The sequence below is a fragment of the Pteropus medius genome, unplaced genomic scaffold (assembly GCF_902729225.1).
Source record: "Pteropus medius unplaced genomic scaffold, Ma_sr-lr_union100, whole genome shotgun sequence".
Classification (NCBI taxonomy): domain Eukaryota; kingdom Metazoa; phylum Chordata; class Mammalia; order Chiroptera; family Pteropodidae; genus Pteropus; species Pteropus medius.
The window spans coordinates 481,910-500,823 of record NW_024355526.1 but is presented as its reverse complement, the minus strand read 5'-3'; the positions used below and the strand labels follow the sequence as shown (position 1 = coordinate 500,823).

Genomic DNA, 18,914 nt, shown 5'->3' with positions numbered 1-18,914 from the left:
ACCGCCCAGAGTTTGGGAGTTCACGCAATAGGGGCGTTTGACACTTGATTCCACAGAAAATTAAATCAATTACCGAGTCTAATGAAGAACCTCAGGTTTTAATTAAACCAAGCTTAATTAAACAAGAGCACCGCTCTGTCGATGCCTCACCAGGCCCGGGGGCTGCAAGCGTCCGAGGCCCGCCCTGGCTGGAGGGGATCAACGGGCCACATGCCCGAGGGCTGGCAGCAGGTGTGGCGTGTCACGGGGCTTTGTTCCTGCCCACAGCACCAGGTCATGCAGAAGGTCAGTGATCTGGACAGAGGGGCCCGGCGGCCGGAGGGCCAGGGCACTTGCTGGGGCAGGGAGGCAGCCAGGGGCCTTGTCTCCAGGGGCTCGTTGGTGCCTTAGCCACAGTGGAGGCCACGGGCGCTCAGCACGCCTCTGTGTCTAGCCTGCCCTCTGCAGCTCCCTGCAGAGCCCTGGCTGGAGGTGGGTGGCCCCTCTGCCCCCTCACCCCACCTGCCCGCCTGGGCTCCTCAAGTGCCCCCACCAACAGCCCTGAGCCCCGGGGCTTAGGGGTTGGCAGAAGCAAAGGCCTGGCCTGGCCAAGTGGTCATGTTCCACAGATGCCATCTGTGCCACACTGGGCTCTAGGCACTGCTGCCCCCTGGGCCTCAGGTGGCCCGCTGCCCAGCCCTGGGTGTGGAACGTCAGGGGGAGATCTGGTAGCCAGGCAGGATGGGGCGGCCGCCTGCTGCGGCGGGCTGGGGAATAGGCCTGGGGTGGCTTTGGGGTGGCTAAGAGCCGGGGAGGCGTCACTTCAGCGCCTGGGGAGGTGCAGGTCGGGGCCTCGCATGGGCAGGGGATGGGCCCGCGTGGGCGTCCCTGGGGCCGCACGCCTGGCGCTTCTGTAAATGGGGGGTGGAAATGGGGGGATCGGGCCGTTCCGGCACCAGGGCCCTCGAGTGCCCGGACTGTCGAAAGGAACTGAAGCTAAAGGCCACAGACACAGCCCGGTCCCTTCCCCCCGCCGCCCGGGCTGCCCGAGACCCCACGGACATCAGGGCAGCCGTTTCCACTGAACTGTCGCCTGCCGCCTGGGCGGACGGAGCAGGGCCAGGGCCTTGGGCCGCAGAGCGGGCCCCCCGTCCCCGGGCGCCCCCGGCTCAGCAGGAATGGGCGGTCCCACCCGCAGTCTGAGGTGATTCCAACTCACTCGTACCTTGCACGCTCCAGCTGGAGCACCCCAGAGGGAGCATGACCTCCTTCCCCACTGGCAGCGTCCACCTGGCCTTGGGGATCCCCTCAGGAGCTGCTGAGGCCCCTCGGATCCTCCCCTGCAGCTCTGTCTCCCTGTCCCCCTCCCTGTCCTCAGGCCTATGAGCGCCCCCTGCCCCCTGCCCAGGCCCCAGAATCTGAGAGATGTGTGTCGATCTGACGCTGTGTGCTGGACGCGTCCTATCCCAGGGGCTGAGGACCGAACTGCATAATGAGAAGAGACATCGGCTTTGAGGCAACCATGGCAACCGAACGCACAAAGGCTTGTCTTGGCAAATAGATGAATTCATAAATAACCCTGAAGTGCCGATATCAACAGTCGTGGGACCGTCTGCAATGCTAATGCAGTGCCCGCTCTGCGCCCGCGTCCCGGCCAGTGCCACCACGGCATGCCCCACCCAGGGGTGGCAGACCCCAACTGTCGTCTGGAGCTGGTGTGAGGCGGGTGAGTGCTCTGTGGCTGGTCAGACGGGAGTCGTTGTGGAGCTCTGTCCCCCGTGGGCACTGGGTCTGCAGATAAATGTCCCTGGGGTGGGGGGGGGACACAGGGGAGCCGTGCCACCTCCCTACAGCTCTGGCAACCAGGCGGGCACCCTCTGGTTCTGCCGTCCAGGGAGGCACTCTTTCCTGCATGCGGTCATTCATTCATTCCACAGGTGTCTACCAGCACCCGAGGATGTGGGGGCACAGCGGCGAGCGAGGCGGGCCGGGCAGGAGCACGAGGGGAGCCGCTGGGCACAAGAGCCGCAACCCTGCCTCTCGCTCGCGGACCCCTGACTGACAGCGCCCTGCAGACTCTCCCTCAGGCGCCGTGCGTCCCTGGGGCCTATGCTTCTGCCGTACCGGCCCGTCAGTTCAGCATCGGAACAACGCATCATGGCTCCGATCCTGCCCGGGGGGGCCGCCCGCAGGACGTGGAGAAGCCACACTTCCAGGTGTGTGTCCTCCACATGGCGTCCGGCACTGCGGTGGGGGGCTGCGTGCAGACACGGGCGGTCAGCCCCGAGGGCGTGGGCTCCTCCGCCCCGAGCCCGCGTCTCCTCGTCTAAAGAAGAGCAAGGAGCCCAGCCCGTCTGGCCAGACTCCCACGAGGGAATCCGCATGAGGGGGTGAAATGAGGGGCTGCGGGGTGGCGGTGAACGGGAGAAGCGCAGGGGACTTCAGGGCAGAGAAACTTCTGTGCGATGGACGAATGTTGGACGCGGGACATCAGACCTTTGTCCAAACCCACAGTGATCACTCATGTCAACTGTGACGCGCTGACACGTTCATCCGTTGTCATAAATAGGCCACTCTGGAGGGGGACATCAGAATGGGGGAGGCTATGCACGAGTGGGGGGAGGGTAAACAGGAAACCTCTGCTCCTTCCTCCCAATTTTGCTGAGAACTAAAACCACTGTAGAACATGGCGTATGTGTGTGAAGCGAACCCCCAGGGCAGTGGCACTTCTGCGTTGTTACGGAAATGCCTTATCAGACCCTCTCCTGGTAAGAAGCCTCTCTGAACTCAGCGAGTGCCCCCCAACCCCGAACTCTGAGACTGCTGTCCCCGGGCATCGCCGGGCTGTGAGCAAGGGCCCCCTTGTGCCTGGAAGACACGTTTGTCTCAAACCCAAGGAGCTGGGTGGGGTGGCCAGGAATGTCGTGGGCAGGACTGGGGTGAGGGCAGACCCAGGCTGTGCCCCAAAACCCCTGGGGAGAGGACAGTGTGAGCCGCTCCACGGGGCTGTGAGACCCTGTCCACATCTGCTCCAGCAGCCCCGCCACCCACGGGGAGACCCTCTGGCCAGCAGCGGCCAATGGCTATGAAGTCCCCGAGGATGGAGTAAGGGGCACCCCTGGAAGGCGGGCAGCTTGTCTTCGGGACCTCGGACTTTCTCAGCAGCATGGCCAGTGCAGGCCCGAGGGCCCCCCGCAGCACCCAGCGGCCTGAGTGGGCCGGCCGCACTCACCACCTTTATGGGGGGTGGTTTAATGCCCGTCTCCCCGACACGCCCTGCCCCGGGCAAGGGTTCACCCTGATCCTGCCCTGTCTCCTTGAGGGCGTCTGCTGCCAGCCTAACCCCGCAGGCCGCCGCCCCCAGGCGGGCTTCGCGCTGACCTCTGCACCCTGCACTCTCTGACCTGCGAAGCGGGGTCTCCCGCCTCCCTCCCTCTGCCTGTCGCTCTGCTGGTGCTTGAACGATGAACCTTATGCTCAGGTGCCCAGCACACGTCACATAAGCTGCGGCCCGTGGGGGGCCATCCCTCCACGCACCCCACCCGACGACATCCTCGGTTCGGCAGGAAGGCAGCGGCGCCCCCTGCAGGCCGCCGGGGGGTCGTAGCACTGGGATGGGGGCTGCAGAGGGAGTCCTGCCTCCCCCACTATGACAACCCCAACCTCCATGGCAAGCTCACCACGCGCCCCAGGAGGCCGGAAAGGGCACGGCTGCCCCCTAGCGCTGGGGGACGGAGTGTGGCTCGAGGCCCCCCGCCCCCCGACTGCCCTGTCCGCGTGTCCGAGCCCACGGGTGGAGGGAGGGGTAGGGGGACACGGGCCTCCAGGGACAGGGCCCGCCTGATGAGGTCCTACGGGCCCGGTGGGTGGGCAGACGGGGACCCCAGCCTGCGACCCCGGTCAGGACGCACAGCCTTCCCCTTGGTGTTGCCCGCGCCCCCTCATACCAACGCACCCCCCGCCCGTCTACTCCGGGGGTCCCCATGTGCAAGGGGGTGCAAGTCCTTTCTGGACTCAGTGCTCTGCTCACCCCTAAAATGGGGCACCCCGGATGCTCCAAGGAAGCCTGGACTCCCAGAGCAGCTGCACCCCAACTCACAGCAGCACGCCCCCCAATCTTGCTGGCGTCCCTGAGCCAGGACCCATTTCACACTTTGCTGACCGCAGGAGGAAACTGAGGCACAGAGGGAGGGAGCGACCTGCCCGGGGTCCCCGGGAGAGAAAGAGGAGCCCGGGCGACCGGATGCTGAGCCACCCACCTCCGCCTGGTCCCGGTCTCGGACAGAGGCTGCCCGCCCCGCGCCCGGGGTGGCCGCGGCCGGAGCTGCGGGCGGACCCCGGGACCCGGCGCGCATCCCGGCCCGCGGGCGCCCCCTGCCGGCCTCCGCGCGCACGGCCAGGCGGAGCGGGGGCGGCGGAGCGGGACCCTCGTTGGTCCGCGCGTGGATCGGCGGTCTTGGCGGCCACCTCTGCCTTCGGCGGGACCCTCCTGTGCTGCGGCGCCCTCAGCCACAGCAGCGGTGGCGGGTGGCGTCGGGGAGCGCGCCCGCGGCACTGCGCAGGCGCCGAGGTGCGCACCTGCTCCTGTAAGACGCACACCTGTCGGTGCTGACGCTCCTAACTCCTCCAGGGCGGGAGTGGCCGCTGTTCGGCACTATTTTTTCTTTCTCCGCCGCTGGTAAGTGAATGGTGGGGCTGCTGTCCACCCGGCTTTGGCGAATAGCGTGGACGGGCCCCGGAATGAGCGCCGAAGGCTGCGGTTATTGCCCCGGACGCAGGCCCGCGAGGGCCGGGGTCTTCCACGCGCTCTAACCGCTCCCGGCAGTGAGCAGGGAGGGCTGCGGGGCTGACCCCCGAGGCCCAGACCGCGGCCGGAAGGGGAGCCCCCCCCCAACGGACTGCGCAGCACGGGACACGCCGAGGTCGGTGCGAAAGAGCCGGCTGGGGCATTCGGAGCGGGCTCGATCCGGCACCGTGTCCTGGGCCTGGGGACCCTTGGCGCTCCCGGGAGCCGGCAGCCGGTCTCTCGGGGCCCATCGACGTGCGCAAGAGGGATGGAAGGGAGGTGGCCTTCCGTGTCCTAACGTCACCCCAGCGGGCATGAGTTAGTGCCGGTCCCAGGAGCACCTGGTCTTGACGATCTCGTTGAGGGGAAGCGACCACCGTTCGTGATATCGAGGGTCGCCCTAATGGTCTGTGCACACTGCCCCCGGCCGACCCCACCCCTCAAGCGGGTAGGTGGGCCCCAGGAGTGGCGAGACCCCGGAGGTTCAGCCAGGACGTGGGCTCCTTCTAAGCCTCCTGATCCTGGCCGTGGCAAATCCCCTGTCCCTGTGCCCCTGCCGCAGCATACGACTGGGGGCTGAGGGTCCCGGCTGGGGGGGCTCCCTGCTTGAGGTTCTGCCATCGCCACCCCCTCCCCACTCTCCCTGGGACAAAGTCTCCTGAGAACCGGCCAAGGGACCATGCATCCTGTCACTTCCAAAAAGAGCCACAAAGAGCCTCCCAGGCCTGGGGGAGGACAGCCTCCCTGTCACCACTGGCAACGGGCGGGTTCCACGGACACCCGCTGACACATGCAGGGGTGTCACCCTCATTCTGGGGGCTCAGGGCATCTCTGGAGGGAAAGGCCTGAGCAATGCCGAGTTCCCTATTTGGACCAGCAGAATTCACCCTCCAGGAATCTCTAACAGTGGCGTCTTTGACAGGGGTTCTTGTCTCGATTTTCGAGCTGGTGTGACCTGTTCCCGAGTTCCCTTGGTCCTCCGTCCCACCTGAGCTCCTGGATCCTAGTCAAGGCTGGCCCTGCCTCTGTGGTGGGGAGTGGGGAAGCGGGTGGCTGATGGAGTAGCCCATGGCATAACCCAAGGACGGGGATCAGCCGCACAGCCCAGGGGACGGGAGCAGGGGGCCCGCAAAGGAACAAACTTCGGGCGGGCTGGGCTCAGCCAGGCCGGAGGGGAGGAGGGTCTTCTAGGCAGGGGGCTTAGGAAGTTTGCTTTCGGGGTGCTGGGGAAGAGAGCACAGAGGCCAGGCGGGGGCCGGGTGGGATGACATGCAGCCACCACATCTGCACTGGCCTGACTTCCTGTCAATGCGAACCAGGCATAATGCCTGCACTGACAGTGAAGTAAAATAAAGCACTTCGCCTGCCAGACGGCAGACGCCCGAGAAACCAGGCCACCACCTTGCTGGGGCCCGGGGCGGAGCCCACCTGTCCTCCTGGGCGGTCCCGCAGGGTGCGTGGGAGGCGGCGGAGGCAGAGTGTGTGCCGATGGCTTAACAGAGACCCTCAGCCAAAATGCGGGGAGAACAGTAAAGAGGGGTGAAGCAGATTTGGTTCTGGTTGAAAAAGATTCACCGAATTTCACAAAAAGAAACGAAACACCCCACAGAGCTTCGGTTCCTTCTGAAAGCACGAATCCTCGGGTGGGTCTCGGGCATCCCGGATCTGCTCGGGTCCGGGTGGTCCCGTTGGAAGAGCCAGTCTGAGCGAAACCTGGTGTGCGCCTCAGCCAGACGGGCAGCGCCAGGCCCGGGTCCCCACTGCAGTGACCCCTGCAGCCCTGCCGGGCACTTGCCGGGGTGCCCTGGCCCTGTTCCCCGCGGTGTGCACGCTCATGGCCGTTCATCACTTCCCGCCTCCGGATTATTCTGGGGCTGATTAAATTAGCGAATGCAATCACAATCTGAAGCAAGTTAATTGAGAGAATTTATTTGGGCCTGACAGTTTTATGCATGTTTGATTAAGTATTATAAGGTCGGTTTTTGATTTTGCATAATTTAACTTTAAATCCTGCGCTGGGGGCCATCAACCATTAATGACCAAAATAAACCTCTTTTAAGATGCATCTATTTATGATTTATTTCTGAATGCAATATCTTCCAGAATTTTTTTTTTTTTTGGTGCTGTCGCCAAAGTGACAAATATGTTAAAAGTAACATTTGCGTTCACCCTATAAATCTTCCGGAATGTATACAATTCATTAAAAGTTTTGAAAGAAGTACAGGTTAGCATTTATATTGCAACAAGTGACATACAAATGCGTATGTTTGTCTTCCAGGAGTGCCTTAAAATTTACCCGCCTGGCGGGGCTCCTGGGAGCCAGACAGATCACCCACGCTCGGGGTGGGGGGCGGTGATAGCACCCCGCACACCTTCCCATCTTCCCCCTGACAGCACAGCTCTGCTCAGTTAACAGAAGCATGAGTCGTGTCTTTCGTGAAACTAGCACGGGGGTAAATACAGCCTGGGCCCGTGGGCGGCTGGAGGGCGCCAGACGGGCTGAGCAGCAAGCTGAGCGCCAGCCTCCTGTGTTCCCCGCTTCATGGCCTCCGTCTGGGTTTTAGGAGGGCAGGGCACATTCATTAAGTGGCCAAGGGCCTGCTGCCCAGGAAAAGGTCAGAGCCACCAAGAATGGGGCTATACGGCCTCCTACTTGCTGCTGTGAGAGGCTGGGGTCCAGGTGCTGTCCAGCTCGCAGCTGAAGGCTGGACCCCTAGGAAGGCGAAGCAGTCTGTCCTGCCTCGGAGCCACCTCGCGTAGCCTGGGGGCGGGCGAGGGGCGATCTTGTGAAACAAGGGCAAATCCGTGATCTGTAAACGGCAGCGTAGCTGTCCCGGGACAGTCCCCAGTGTCACTCTGTGTCCGTAGACGTGGACCTGCTTCCCTAGTGCACTGTGTCCTGCGCTGTGCACAGGCCATCTGTGTGGGGCCTGCACTGGTCCCAGCTGGGTTACATGCCGTAGACGTCACCGGGCGATGCCAGGCCCAGGGCAACAGCAGGGGACTGGAGCCGCCTGTCCTCAGAGGGGTGGGGTGGGGGGCGGCCGCGCACAGCCTTGCCGAGTGTGAGTGACCAGCTCCATCCAGCCTTGCACTTGGGAAGATGGGGGGGAGCCAGCGGCTGGGGGAGCAGGGAGGAGGGAGGAGCAGGTGGACAGGAGGCCACCCTCCCTCTCCCCAACCGCCTCGAAGGGGTTGGGCCCAGAGGACAGGGGACCATTGTTCCCCCTCGCCCCCCACGCTAGAAGGGGGTAGGGCCCCAGCCACACAGGGCAGGAGCATGGCTCTAAGGGTTTGAAATGACATGCTACTCTGCTCAGACCGCTGGCCCGAAACAGATCGCTGAGACTCAGCGCCAGAACACAACGACCGCCCGGTTCTGCTCACAGGGTCCCAGCGATGGCAGGGCCTGGGGCAGGGGCCCCGACGGGGTACAGGCAGCACCTCTCTGCTCTGCACGGCTGGGGGCGCGGCTGGGAAGGCTCGAGTGGGGGGCGCGTGACCCGAAGGGCGGGGTGCCCTCACACACAGGTCTGATGCCGGCACCGAACACCCTGAGGCTGGCTTCAGCTGGGCCAAGCATCGGGGCACCCCACCAGGACTTCCCTCATGTGCCCCCACATAGGTCCCCACATGCCCCCAACATGGTCCCCGATGCCCCGTACAGCCACGTGGCATCCTGCATGTGCCCCCCACGTGCTCCCTCACATGGTCCTCACCTGCCCTCCACTGACCCCCAGTTCCCGCCTGTTCCCCACATGTCCTCCACCTGACTTCCGCTGTGACCCCTACACGGTCCCCCTCCATGTGCCATCCACACAGTCCCCAAGTGCCCCACATGCCCTTCCTGCAGGCGCCCCACGGACAACCACAGGCCCAGTGGCTGGGCACAGTGGCTGCGCAGGCGCGTCCGGCAGGCAGGGTGGGCACTGCACGTCGCCTCTGGCCCTGCCCGGAAACCCCTAGCGGCCCTGGGTCCCCGGTCTGGTCGCTAAGGCAGCCCAGAGCCGAGAGGAGGAAATCTCCCAGTGGCATGGCGACCACAGGGCCATGTGCCTCTGCGCCAGCACATGGAAGGCAGGGGGGCCCTAACACCGTCCCAACGCAGCCTGACGCAGTGGGGTAAATGCCCGTTTGAGGCTGGGCCAATGAACTTTCCAGAAAGGCCAGGACGGCCACTGGGTCTCTGTCGGACTCAGCTCAGCCACAGACAACTGGGGAGCAGCTGGTTGTGGCCCGGGGCCTGGTTTACCGCTCTGCCTTGAAGCCTGGGTACCAGGTGGCCCGCTCTGCGACACTGCCCCAGCAGGTGGCGCCAGGCCACTGCCAGCAGCTCCGAGGCTCGCAGCCAGACCTGGGGCCCGCCTGGGGAAGGGGTCATGGGGAGCACAGAGAGTGAGGTGGGGACCCCCCACCAGGGCAAGCCCGTGACCTAACACACGTGTCATGGGGGGGCCTCCAGGGCCCTGCTGCTGAGCTGGCCCTGAGGACACAGCGCCGGTCCTCGGGGCTCCTGCCCTGGCTAGGTCACCACTGTCACCTAGCGCTTCGCCCAGCATGCGTGGTGTTGCTCTGGGAGGCTTTTGGAGCTGTTGAAACGCGTGCACGCATGGACGAGTCACAAGGCGGAAAAGCATCTTACCGTGGTGAGCAAACAGCCGATGGAGAAGACAGGCCATCGACAAACCTTTGCAGCTTTGGGGGGAGGGAGTGTAGCCTGGAGAGTGGTCAGAGTCCCCCCGCCCAGGGTCGGGGTGCCGGGGGAGGGGTGGCACCAGCCAGAGGCGGCTTCCCAGAGAAGGGGACATTTGACGGGGGTCCTGAAGGGCGTGTAGGAGCCCGCTGGGTGGAGGCGGAGCAGAGACACAAGTCCGGAGAGCGAAGGCAAACACGAAGGAGCAAATCGTGGACCAGAGCCGGGGGCTCCCTCACAGAGCTGGGGCGGGCGGCTGTGCGGGGCGTCCGGCTGTGCGGGGCGTCCCAACAGGAGAGGGCTGGACCAGGGGCTGGGAGGGGAACTACCCCGGCAGGACGGGGGGCAGAGACCCCGTCCGCACAGAAGGTGCGTGTTAAGAGACACTTCTTAAAATAGTCCCCTTCCGTCCCCGCCTCTCCTGCTGCTGCCTCACAGCTGCCCTGGACACTTCAAAGCCCTCTGGGCCTCAGGCCTTCTCGTCACTCTGTCCCCTCTCCATCCTGGCCCCGCCAGACCGTCCTCACCAGCAGGGCGGGAGCTGAAGAGCCAGGACCACACGTGCCACTGATATCAACCCTTCCTACGTGACAGGGAAGGGATGTGGGCGGGTCAGGGTTAGAGCTCAACTGGGTGACATGCAGTCACTAAGCTCCTTCAGTGGGTGGAGAGGCTGGTGGCCCCGGTGATCGGCCAGGAGCGGGGCGACACCCAGTTGCGTTCTGTGAAGGGTGCCTGAGAAGCTGGCCTCAGAGTGTCCAGAAGTGAAGTCAGCGACCAAGACTGGAACCGCCAGCCCCCGGGAGACAGACAGCCACTTCCACGTGTGTGGACCTTGCAGAGTCTCTGAACTTGACAGAATTCAGGCGGATGAAACTTGCCAGCTACATCCAAGGGCCAGAAGTGTCTCTCTCTCCCAACACCTCGATGGGATTAAAATATTTAAAAAACGTCTGCATGGGTCTCTCTGTGGCTGGGTAAGCTCCGATGGAGCCTCCCGTCCCACGGTCTTCATGTCCGTCAGTCTCCCCAAGAGCCTGGACACTGCAGACACTTCATTGGAGGTTTGAGCTTTGGTGGCCGCCACGAGTCCGAGTAGCCACGCTGAGCTGGGGGCGGGAGGTGGGCGCGGTCACCTCACTGTGACGCTGGTGGCATCAAGGACACTGGAGGGCAGCACCTAAGAGGTTGTCTTGAACAGTGCGGGAAAACGGAAGTGACAAATCAAGAAGGACCGACAGTGGCAAGGGGGGCTCTGCTTTAGTAGCCTGCGATGACCGTGACTCTGTAGACGAGGCTGTCATTCAGAAACGCCACATTGTGAACGGTCACGACTGGGCAGTAAGGAAAGCCCTATCTGAGAGGCGGCCAGTGCTTCATCCAGCCAAAGAGGTCGACGTGGTTCTGGAAACTTCGCTGGCGGTCGTGGAGGTGGTTTTGTTGGGAATGACAGCTCTGGTTGTGGAGGAAACTTCAGTGGTCGAGGTGGCTTTGGTGGCAGCCGTGGCGGTGGAGGCCATGGTGGCAGAGGTGGATGGCGATAATGGACTTGGTAATGCCAGAAGCAATTCTGGAGGTGGCGAGAGCTGCAGTGATTTTGGCAAATTAACAATCTTCACATGCTGGACCCTTGTGGGGTGGAAACTGGAAGCAGCAGCTCTGGCCTATGGTGGTGGAGGCCAAGCTGGCTGTGTGGTTCCAGCAGGGGCGGCATCGGCGATGGCCGTGGCAGTGATGGCCGTGGCAGGTTTTAATCACCGCCAGGAAGCAGCTGAGCGGGACGGGACAGCCGGAGAACTGTCCCGAAAGCCGCAGGTTATAATGGAGTTCCAAACTCAGCCGAGCGCGGTGGTGGCAGGTGGTGGCCGGGCCTCGTGGCCACAAGGAAGACGTGTTTCAGGTGAGACTCATATGTATGGGGAAAAAACTCGAGGACCGCATTTGTGGCTAATTGTGTAACAGCTTATTTTTTATTCTGATGAAAGTTTAAAGCATTCCGACAAAGAGTTTTAACGTAAATTTATTGATCATGACGAGGAATAAATAAATGAGTCTTTAAAAAAATAACATGTGACCAAGACTTGGAACTTTTAAGAAGTGTCTCCTTCTCCTGGGAAAGGGCAATCCCGGGCCTGTGCGGACTCAGCCAGCGCCCTGACTCCCTACATTTGGGGATGTGTGGCCACAGATGGGGTCTGCCAGCCCACGCACCCCGACCCCTCGGGCTCCGGCTCCCCGCCCCACCCCGGTGCCCGGCAGCAGCGCTCCGGGTCCAGGCCCCGGGACGAGCCCTCCGCAGCCGCGGGCCGAACGGCACCGCCCTCAGCCCCGCCCTCAGCCCCGCCCACAGCCTCGCGCCTGCGCGCTGCCGACCAAGTAGGTCACCCCCGGCGCGCGCGCAGACACACTATCTGCGCCTGCGCGGCCGGCGTCGTACGCGGGGCGGCGACGTCGGTGTGACGTCATGGGGCGAGAGTCGCGCACGCAAGCACGCACGCACACACGCCAGCCTGGGAAACGTCGAGTTCCGGGGCGTTGAGAGTCAGCCCCAAGCTGGGGGAGAGGGAGGCGCTCTCGGTGTCGCAGCGGACGGAGGGACGTGAGGAAAGGCCTACGGTGGCCGCAAAGGGACGGCTACGGCTCCCACGCTGGGCCAAACGCCGCCGGCCTCCGGAGCCCCGGGCCCTTCGGGGCGGGTGGGGACTCTTGAGGTATCGGGCCCCGCAGCCGCCGCGCCGTAGGCACCATGCGGCCGCCCTGCTCCTGGAGCCCCGAGGGACACGGGGGTCCGCAGGCCGGGACGCTGGCGCGGAGAGGGCACCCGGTGAGCGGCCGAGTGGGCGGGGGTGGCCCCGGCGTCTCCAGGGCAACGAGCGCGGCGCGGGCGGCTCCCCGGGGGACCTGGTGGGTCGGTCCTGCCCCGCCCCCGCGGCCGCCGGCTCCCTCCGAGGCGAGCGAGCGGAGCCGCCTCGTGCCCGGGACGCGCCGATCCGAGACTCGGGGCCTCCTGCGCGGCCGGGCACCCGGGCGGGATGGAGCCCGGGGCGGGCGGCGGGGTGGAGCCGCTCACCGGCGTGCCCGCGCGCCTCGGCCTTGGCCGCCTGCCCCCCACCTCCAAGCCCGTGGCGCAGACGTCTTGGGAACCGTGAGCTCGGGCCAGGTGGTGATCGGAGGATGGCCGCGTCCCCGCAGCGTGCAGGGAGTGAGGGGCGGCTGTGGAGTGAGTGACCCTCCAGACGAGGCATCGACTGTCTGAACGCCATTCTTGGAGGTGGCAGGCCGAGACGAGGGGAAGCCTGGCTCAGCGCAGGTTCTGGCCGAACCCTGCGGGCCAGGGGAGGGGTGGACGTGCCCGGTCCCCAGTCCCCCGCCTGTGGCCGGAGCCGCGCTTGGTCGCACATTCGTTCCGGCCAGCGCTGGGGAGGGAGCTCGCAGAAGTTCCCTGCGGGGCGCCAGGCCGCAGCCCATCCGGTGGGGGGTAGCCCCCCGGCAATGGCTCCTGAGAGCCTGTGACCAGCTTTGCTGCTTGCACTTCACCTTCTCCTCTTCCAGCGCTTCGTCTGCACCCACAGATCATTTGCGCAGGATGTAAGGGGCAGTTCGTTACTAGGTACAACTAGAGAGCCCCTTGCTAGTTCTGCTTCCCCGCGGCCCAGGGCTGGCCATCTCACGCGTCAGCTGTCGCCCACCCTGCCAGGCATGGTCAGGCCTTCGCCTGTAGTGCGGGCCTCCCACCGCACCCCTGAGGTCACAGTGCTGTGGCAGTGCTGTCTGGTCCCCCCAACTTCCGTGTCAAAAGTTGAAGCAAACTGGTCCGTCTGTGCCCTGTGGGCACCCCTCACCCTCATCTAGGTCCTGTCGTGGGATCCCACTGAGAGGCTTTTATTCACCCTGGGTAAAGTGGCCCCAGAAGTCCAGGCAGGGCGGGGCACCCAGATAACAGCAAGAGGGTGTCCAGGGAAGTGGGCTGGCATCCAGCCCGGCGGAAGCTAAGAGGAGCCAGGGTCGGTTCCTGTTGGCCCCCCGCTGTTCCAGCACTGACTGCCCCCGGGGCCCTTGGGCCACCACCCTAGCCCTTCCTCCCAGTGTCGCTGGTGGAATTGGCACTTTTGGTTTCCGTGTGATTGCCGGTCCCTGAAGAGGGTCCTCGTTAGCGTTTGTGGCACATCCTGCATCCTAGCCTTGGTTTCCCTGTGGCCCAGGGCTGGCTGATATCCCAGACAGGGCCGCGCTCGCCGGCTCATCCCCAGGCTGACTGGTTCCTCTGCTTGTCCGCTCCCGCAGGCCCGCGCCTCTCCCGGGGCTCAGCTGCCGGCTGCCAGGCCTAGGGGCCCATGACGCCTATGCTGACCGCCGCCTGGACGCCGCCTCCGCCGCGAGCTAGCGCCGCCGCGCAGGCCCCAATGCCGGTCATGCCCATCCCGCGGCGGGTGCGCTCCTTCCACGGCCCGCACACCACCTGCCTGCACGCGGCCTGCGGGCCGGCGCGCGCCTCGCGCCTGGCGCGCACCAAGTACAACAACTTCGACGTGTACGTGCGGGCGCGCTGGCTGTACGGCTTCATCCGCTTCCTGCTCTACTTCAGCTGCAGCCTCTTCACCGCCGCGCTCTGGGGCGCGCTGGCCGCCCTCTTCTGCCTGCAGTACCTGGGCGTGCGCGTCCTGCTGCGCTTCCAGCGCAAGCTGTCGGTGCTGCTGCTGCTGCTGGGCCGCCGGCGCGTGGACTTCCGCCTCCTGAACGAGCTGCTGGTCTACGGCATCCACGTGACCATGCTGTTGGTCGGGGGTCTGGGCTGGTGCTTCATGGTCTTCGTGGACATGTGAGGGCCCACGGCGTGGCTCCCGGGCTTGTGTGCTGTGACCGTGGGGGTCTATGCCTCGCCGGTTCTTTTCCTGTGGGGTAGGTCAGGGCCCTGTGCTCCACCCTGCATCCTACAGACAGGTCTGCAGACATGGCCGCACTCTCGGCTCTGGCCCGGGAGAGGAAGGGGCTGAGACTTCTGCGAAGGGGACGCTGCGCCCCGCCTCCTGCTGGCTTTCTCCTCTGACCCTCCTGTGCGTGCATTCCGGTGGGGCTGCCCGGGGCCACCCCCCTGTGGTCCAGCCTGCACTTTCCAGGCTGTGCTGCGGGGGGCCCGTCGCTCCAGTCTGCACTCGGAGAGCCTCTGTCACTGCCCCTTCTCCAGGACGTTGGCATCACCAGTGGAGTGCAGGCCCCTGGGAGGGATGTGTTGCCCAGGAGCAAATGTGGGGGGGGTCTTCCAGGCCACGCACCCCAGCCCCTGCCCAGCCCTAGGGGAGCGTCAGGCACACCAGCGGGTCACCGTACTGCCACAGAGCTGTTCACTCCCGCATAGCCCCTCCTCCACCTGCCACCCCGAGAGGTGGTGGGGGCTTGCTGCCAGGCCCGGCTTCAGGGTCACCTGGGTTTGCACGGGCACAGCACGGCAGGGAGTCACGGCCTCGCAGGCATTGCAGCCTCGCCCGGGCAGGCCTGCGTGGGTCGGCGTCTCTTCAGGGTTGGGGGGACAGCTCAGTTCCTTTCTGCTTTTGGGGGTGCTTTTGGTCTCTTCCTGTGTGGGAATGTCCAGAGTTGAGACTTCTGTGTCTGGAAGAGACAGATGTTACAGGTCTGGGGAGGCGCACCAAGGCCCTTAGGTGCGACCAGGGCCCATGGTCAAACCCTGTGTTTAAAAGCACGTCTTAGGGTCGAGGATGCATCTGTCAGCGAGAGGCCCCGCTGCCCCTCTGTTCCAGCCCCGGCCACGGTCAGAGCAACTATGGCGAGCAGAGATGGTCGTGGGTGAGGACTGGTGGCCAGGAAAAAGTGAAGCACAGTGGCCTGGGGGCAGCTTTCGGTCCCAGAGGACAGTGCACTCCAGAGGGCCAGCGTCCTGTCCAGACCCCTCTCTGGCCTTCTCCATCAGAGGGGGACCGGGTGGCCATGTGGACTAGTGGCCACCATGGGCCTTGTCAGCAAGTGAGAAGGACATCTGAATAATGATGCCGGGACAACAGGTAGAGATCGGGGACAGGACATAGGGCCCCATATTGAAGATGACAGGTCGCCACTGCTTCAGCCAAGTTGTCCCCACACCCCCTGGCAGGCCGGTGGCTAGGGGAAACTGTCAGGGCCGTTGTCCGCTGCTGGAAGAAAACCCCAGTCAGGTAGAGAAAGCAAAAAATACTTGGCTGTAAACCGTGCTCTTTAATTTGTAGCCAGCTCTGGCGGACGATTGTCACCCTGAGGTCAGTGGGAAGGCTCCTCCGGAAGGTGCAGACGGCGGGTGAGGAGCTACCTGCGTGGACCCCACTTCTCAGCGCTGCAGAGAACCTTTTGCACTAAATCATGCTGTTTCCTAAAAGCTTTGTTTGTGTTGATTATCCCACGTTTCTCAGACCCTCCGAAGCCCCCCTCGCTGAGGCGGCAGGAGGGGTCTGGCTGTGCCACCTCGAGTGTCAGAGTGGCGGGGCCAGGAGTTAGGATGCTCACCATGAAGCTGCTTGGTGTCTCGAGTGCCTGTTAAATTCTTATGAAACGAGCCACCTGCATTAAACTTATTTTTTTAACATGTTAATGGAGTGGTCGCTTAAAGCTCAGAAAAATTTCTTTTTTTAAGGATGTGAACGATCAAAAACAAGTGGGCATGTTTTAAAGCAGTCACCGTGATGGTCGTGGGGATTCCGCAGCGGAGTCTGCCTGGGGCATTTGGCAGGGCGGGTGGTGAGGGTCTCGGCCGCCGGGGGCTTCGCTTTTGATGGGAGAGCTGGGGAATCGGCCCGCGGCCTGCGGGGACAGCAGAGGGGGCGGGTTTGACAAATTCTGGCCGAGGCTCCGTGGGGCCGCTGCTTCCAGGCCGGGGTCTCCTGTCCGTGGCCCTGGGATGGGCCGAGGGCCACCGTTGCCCACAGGCTCCGGGTGCTGCCAGGGGCGCAGGTGTGGGCACAGGTGAACGCGCAGGCGGCCATGCTGGCTCCCTGGGCGTGGCTTCCGGGGCCGTCTCCCCACCGCGGCCTCCCCTGGGCCTCCCCACCGACTGCGCCTTGTTTGCGGTGGGTGGGAGTCATTCCCTCCGCGGTTCTCCGGGCCAGCGCTGTCCAACGAGACTGCTCCACAGTGGCTGTGCTGCCCAGGGCAGGAGCCACCGGCCCCTCGGGGCCACTGAGCGTGGGAACCAGGGCTGAAGTCCGATGGGATTGGCCACACGTGGCTCGAGGCCAGGGGCCCGCACGGGCTGGGTCATAACCGTGTTTGGTGTGCCGTGAGCCGGTCTGTTCTCTGGGCTTCGTTAACCCGATGCTCCCTGTGTGAGTCACCGTTCTCTGAGGACGTGGAGTGACGGGCCAGGGAAGGCGGGCTGCGTGTGGCTGCTCAGTGCCACAGCCTGGGAACCCGGGCAGCAGCAGTCCTGGGACCAGAGACGTGGAGGGCGGCTTCCCGGGGCAGGGACGTTTGCCGAAATGTCTGTCTCGGAGCAGACTTACTTGCCCGTTGTGGGCTCCACATCTCTGTGAGAAAATGGGAATGGTCGGAGGCTTCTGGAAGCTTCCAGGGGCTGTGAGGAGTCCGGCTCAGGATGAGAAACCTGGCCTGAGTCTTGGTGTCACCATGGTGTCACCTATAAGGGGCGGGGCACTGGTTAGGAGGCAGGTTAACACTTACAAAGCCTCAGTCCCTAGCTGTGCCTCCCCACCCCCCACATGCCCCAGGGTCCGCCTCCGCGGGAGGGAGGGGACCTGGGAGAGCTGGCAGCTCAGACTCATGACCTGGGAGGGGTGAGGGTGGTCACCTGCTGCCCGATGCACAGCAGGCCGTGAAGTTGGGGACTCAGGCCCAGGTGAGTGAGTTGGAACAGTGGCCCAAAGGTTCTGAGGTGGCAATACCACCGGGCGGTGACAGCCATGGTGGCGGTGGGCTGTTGATTTGGGGTCAGAAGCTGGGGGCTGAAGTTCCGTCTTCGGCCCGAAGGGTGGAGGAGGGCGGGCAGGCCTGGACGGAGCTGCGCAGTGACCACGGATAAGGGCGCTGACCGTGGCGGAGCAGCAGCGTCCGGGGAGGCAGCGGCCAGGCGTGGGGGGCGGGCACAGAGGCCGCAGCCCGGGAGGGCGGTGGTCATAGCGGGAGGGTGCTGCCTGGCAGGGGGACAGTGCCTGGGGGCGGCAGGTCAGGGTCAGAGGTCAGGGCCCAGACAGAAGCAGGGTGGAGGAGGGAGAGGACATGCGCCTCCCTTGAACCAAGGTCGGGAGCTGAGGGTTGGTGGGGGGAGCTGAAGCTAGCGCCTCGGTGGCCACCACCCGCTGAGCTGGTGCTTGGGAACTTCTAGAAACCAGAGGCTCGTCTGACAATGCCTAGGTGTGTTCGGTCCTGGCAGGGTGGACAAGCTGGCCTGGAAGATGCCCTCTTTGCCCGCCCCCCACCCCCGCCGGGCCTCCCCCTCCCTGCCCTCCTGGGTGGTGGCAGCAGGCTAGACACGGGGAGGGACACAGCGCCCCCCCCGAGACTGACCGCAGCTGCTGCAGAGGACAGGGCCGCGCACTGGGGCTCCCACGGGCCGTCGCTGTTCCCTGACCTTGAGAGGTCCCCTGGCTTCTGCCTGGGATTGGATGCGGGAGGGAGTGGATGGCAGGCTCGGGTGCTGATTCGGCACTTTCTGGGGAGGGCCCTCTGTCCTTCCGTCTGCAGTGGCCTCCTCTCTTTCTCCCTTCGATGTCACTTGGAAAGGGTCCTCTGCACCAGCCCCCAGTCGCTCCCTCCCCCCGGAAGGCCCTGCCCCTTGAGCCCTGGGAGGCTGCGTAGGTGCTCAGGAACCACTTCCAGAGCCACCCCCGCAGGCTGGCACAGCTCCCCGAGAGCTCCCGAAGAGGAGTGCCCCACCTCACCAGCATCCTTGCCCGGGAGGGAACAGGGACATACAGGGACATACGGGTGCCGCTGATTCAGCAGCTCCTGGCTGCGCCCCTCCCCCAGCCCCAGCCGGGCAGCATGCCCAGGCATGCTGGCAGCTATGTCACACGGGGCCTCTGGCAGGGCTGCTGTGGCTCTCGGTGTGTGGCCCGCACTGCGCCTGGGGGTTGGCAGGCTGATGCTGGGGGCAGGGCTGGTGCAGGCTTTTGCCAGGTGCCCCGAGGGGGCGGGCCCGCTGCAGGCGGCTGTGGGTGAGCTCAGGAAGCGGGCCGGAAGCGAGTGCGTCCTCAGCCAAGAGATGGCCGTGTTGCGTGCTGGCCGGCCAGGCCACATGCAGTCTCCCGGGAGCCTAGGTTGGGGGCAGAGCTCCTCTGTCTCTGGCCATCTAACCTGGTCACCCGCCACCCAGACCTGGGGCACGGACAGGCCAAAGGGATGAGGACCAGCCAGCCGATGGGAGCAGCCTGGGCCAAGGGCCCTGCCTGGCTTTGGTTTGCCCCTGACGGCAGCGGGAAGCCCAGAGCAGCCGGCGGCCTGGGTGACCTAGGGCCG

At 64.6% G+C, this 18,914-nt stretch overlaps 1 protein-coding gene across 3 annotated transcripts; it reads left to right on the top strand.

Annotated features, from left to right (window-relative positions):
• The first annotated feature begins 13,753 nt into the window (after positions 1-13,753).
• Positions 13,754-16,032, top strand: TMEM250 (transmembrane protein 250). Of its 3 annotated transcripts, none has more exons than XR_005651972.1 (2): positions 13,754-14,357; positions 15,677-16,032. XR_005651972.1 is itself a non-coding variant. In XM_039858812.1 (2 exons), exons 1-2 carry the CDS (start codon positions 13,793-13,795, stop codon positions 15,801-15,803), a joined length of 612 nt encoding a protein of 203 aa, XP_039714746.1. In that variant the 5' UTR covers positions 13,754-13,792; the 3' UTR covers positions 15,804-16,032. The 3 variants fall into 3 exon arrangements, 2 of the variants coding, with proteins under 2 accessions (XP_039714746.1, XP_039714747.1); XM_039858812.1 differs by having other exon boundaries at positions 13,754-14,277; XM_039858813.1 differs by lacking the exon at positions 15,677-16,032 and having other exon boundaries at positions 13,754-15,001.
• The last annotated feature ends 2,882 nt before the right edge of the window (positions 16,033-18,914 follow it).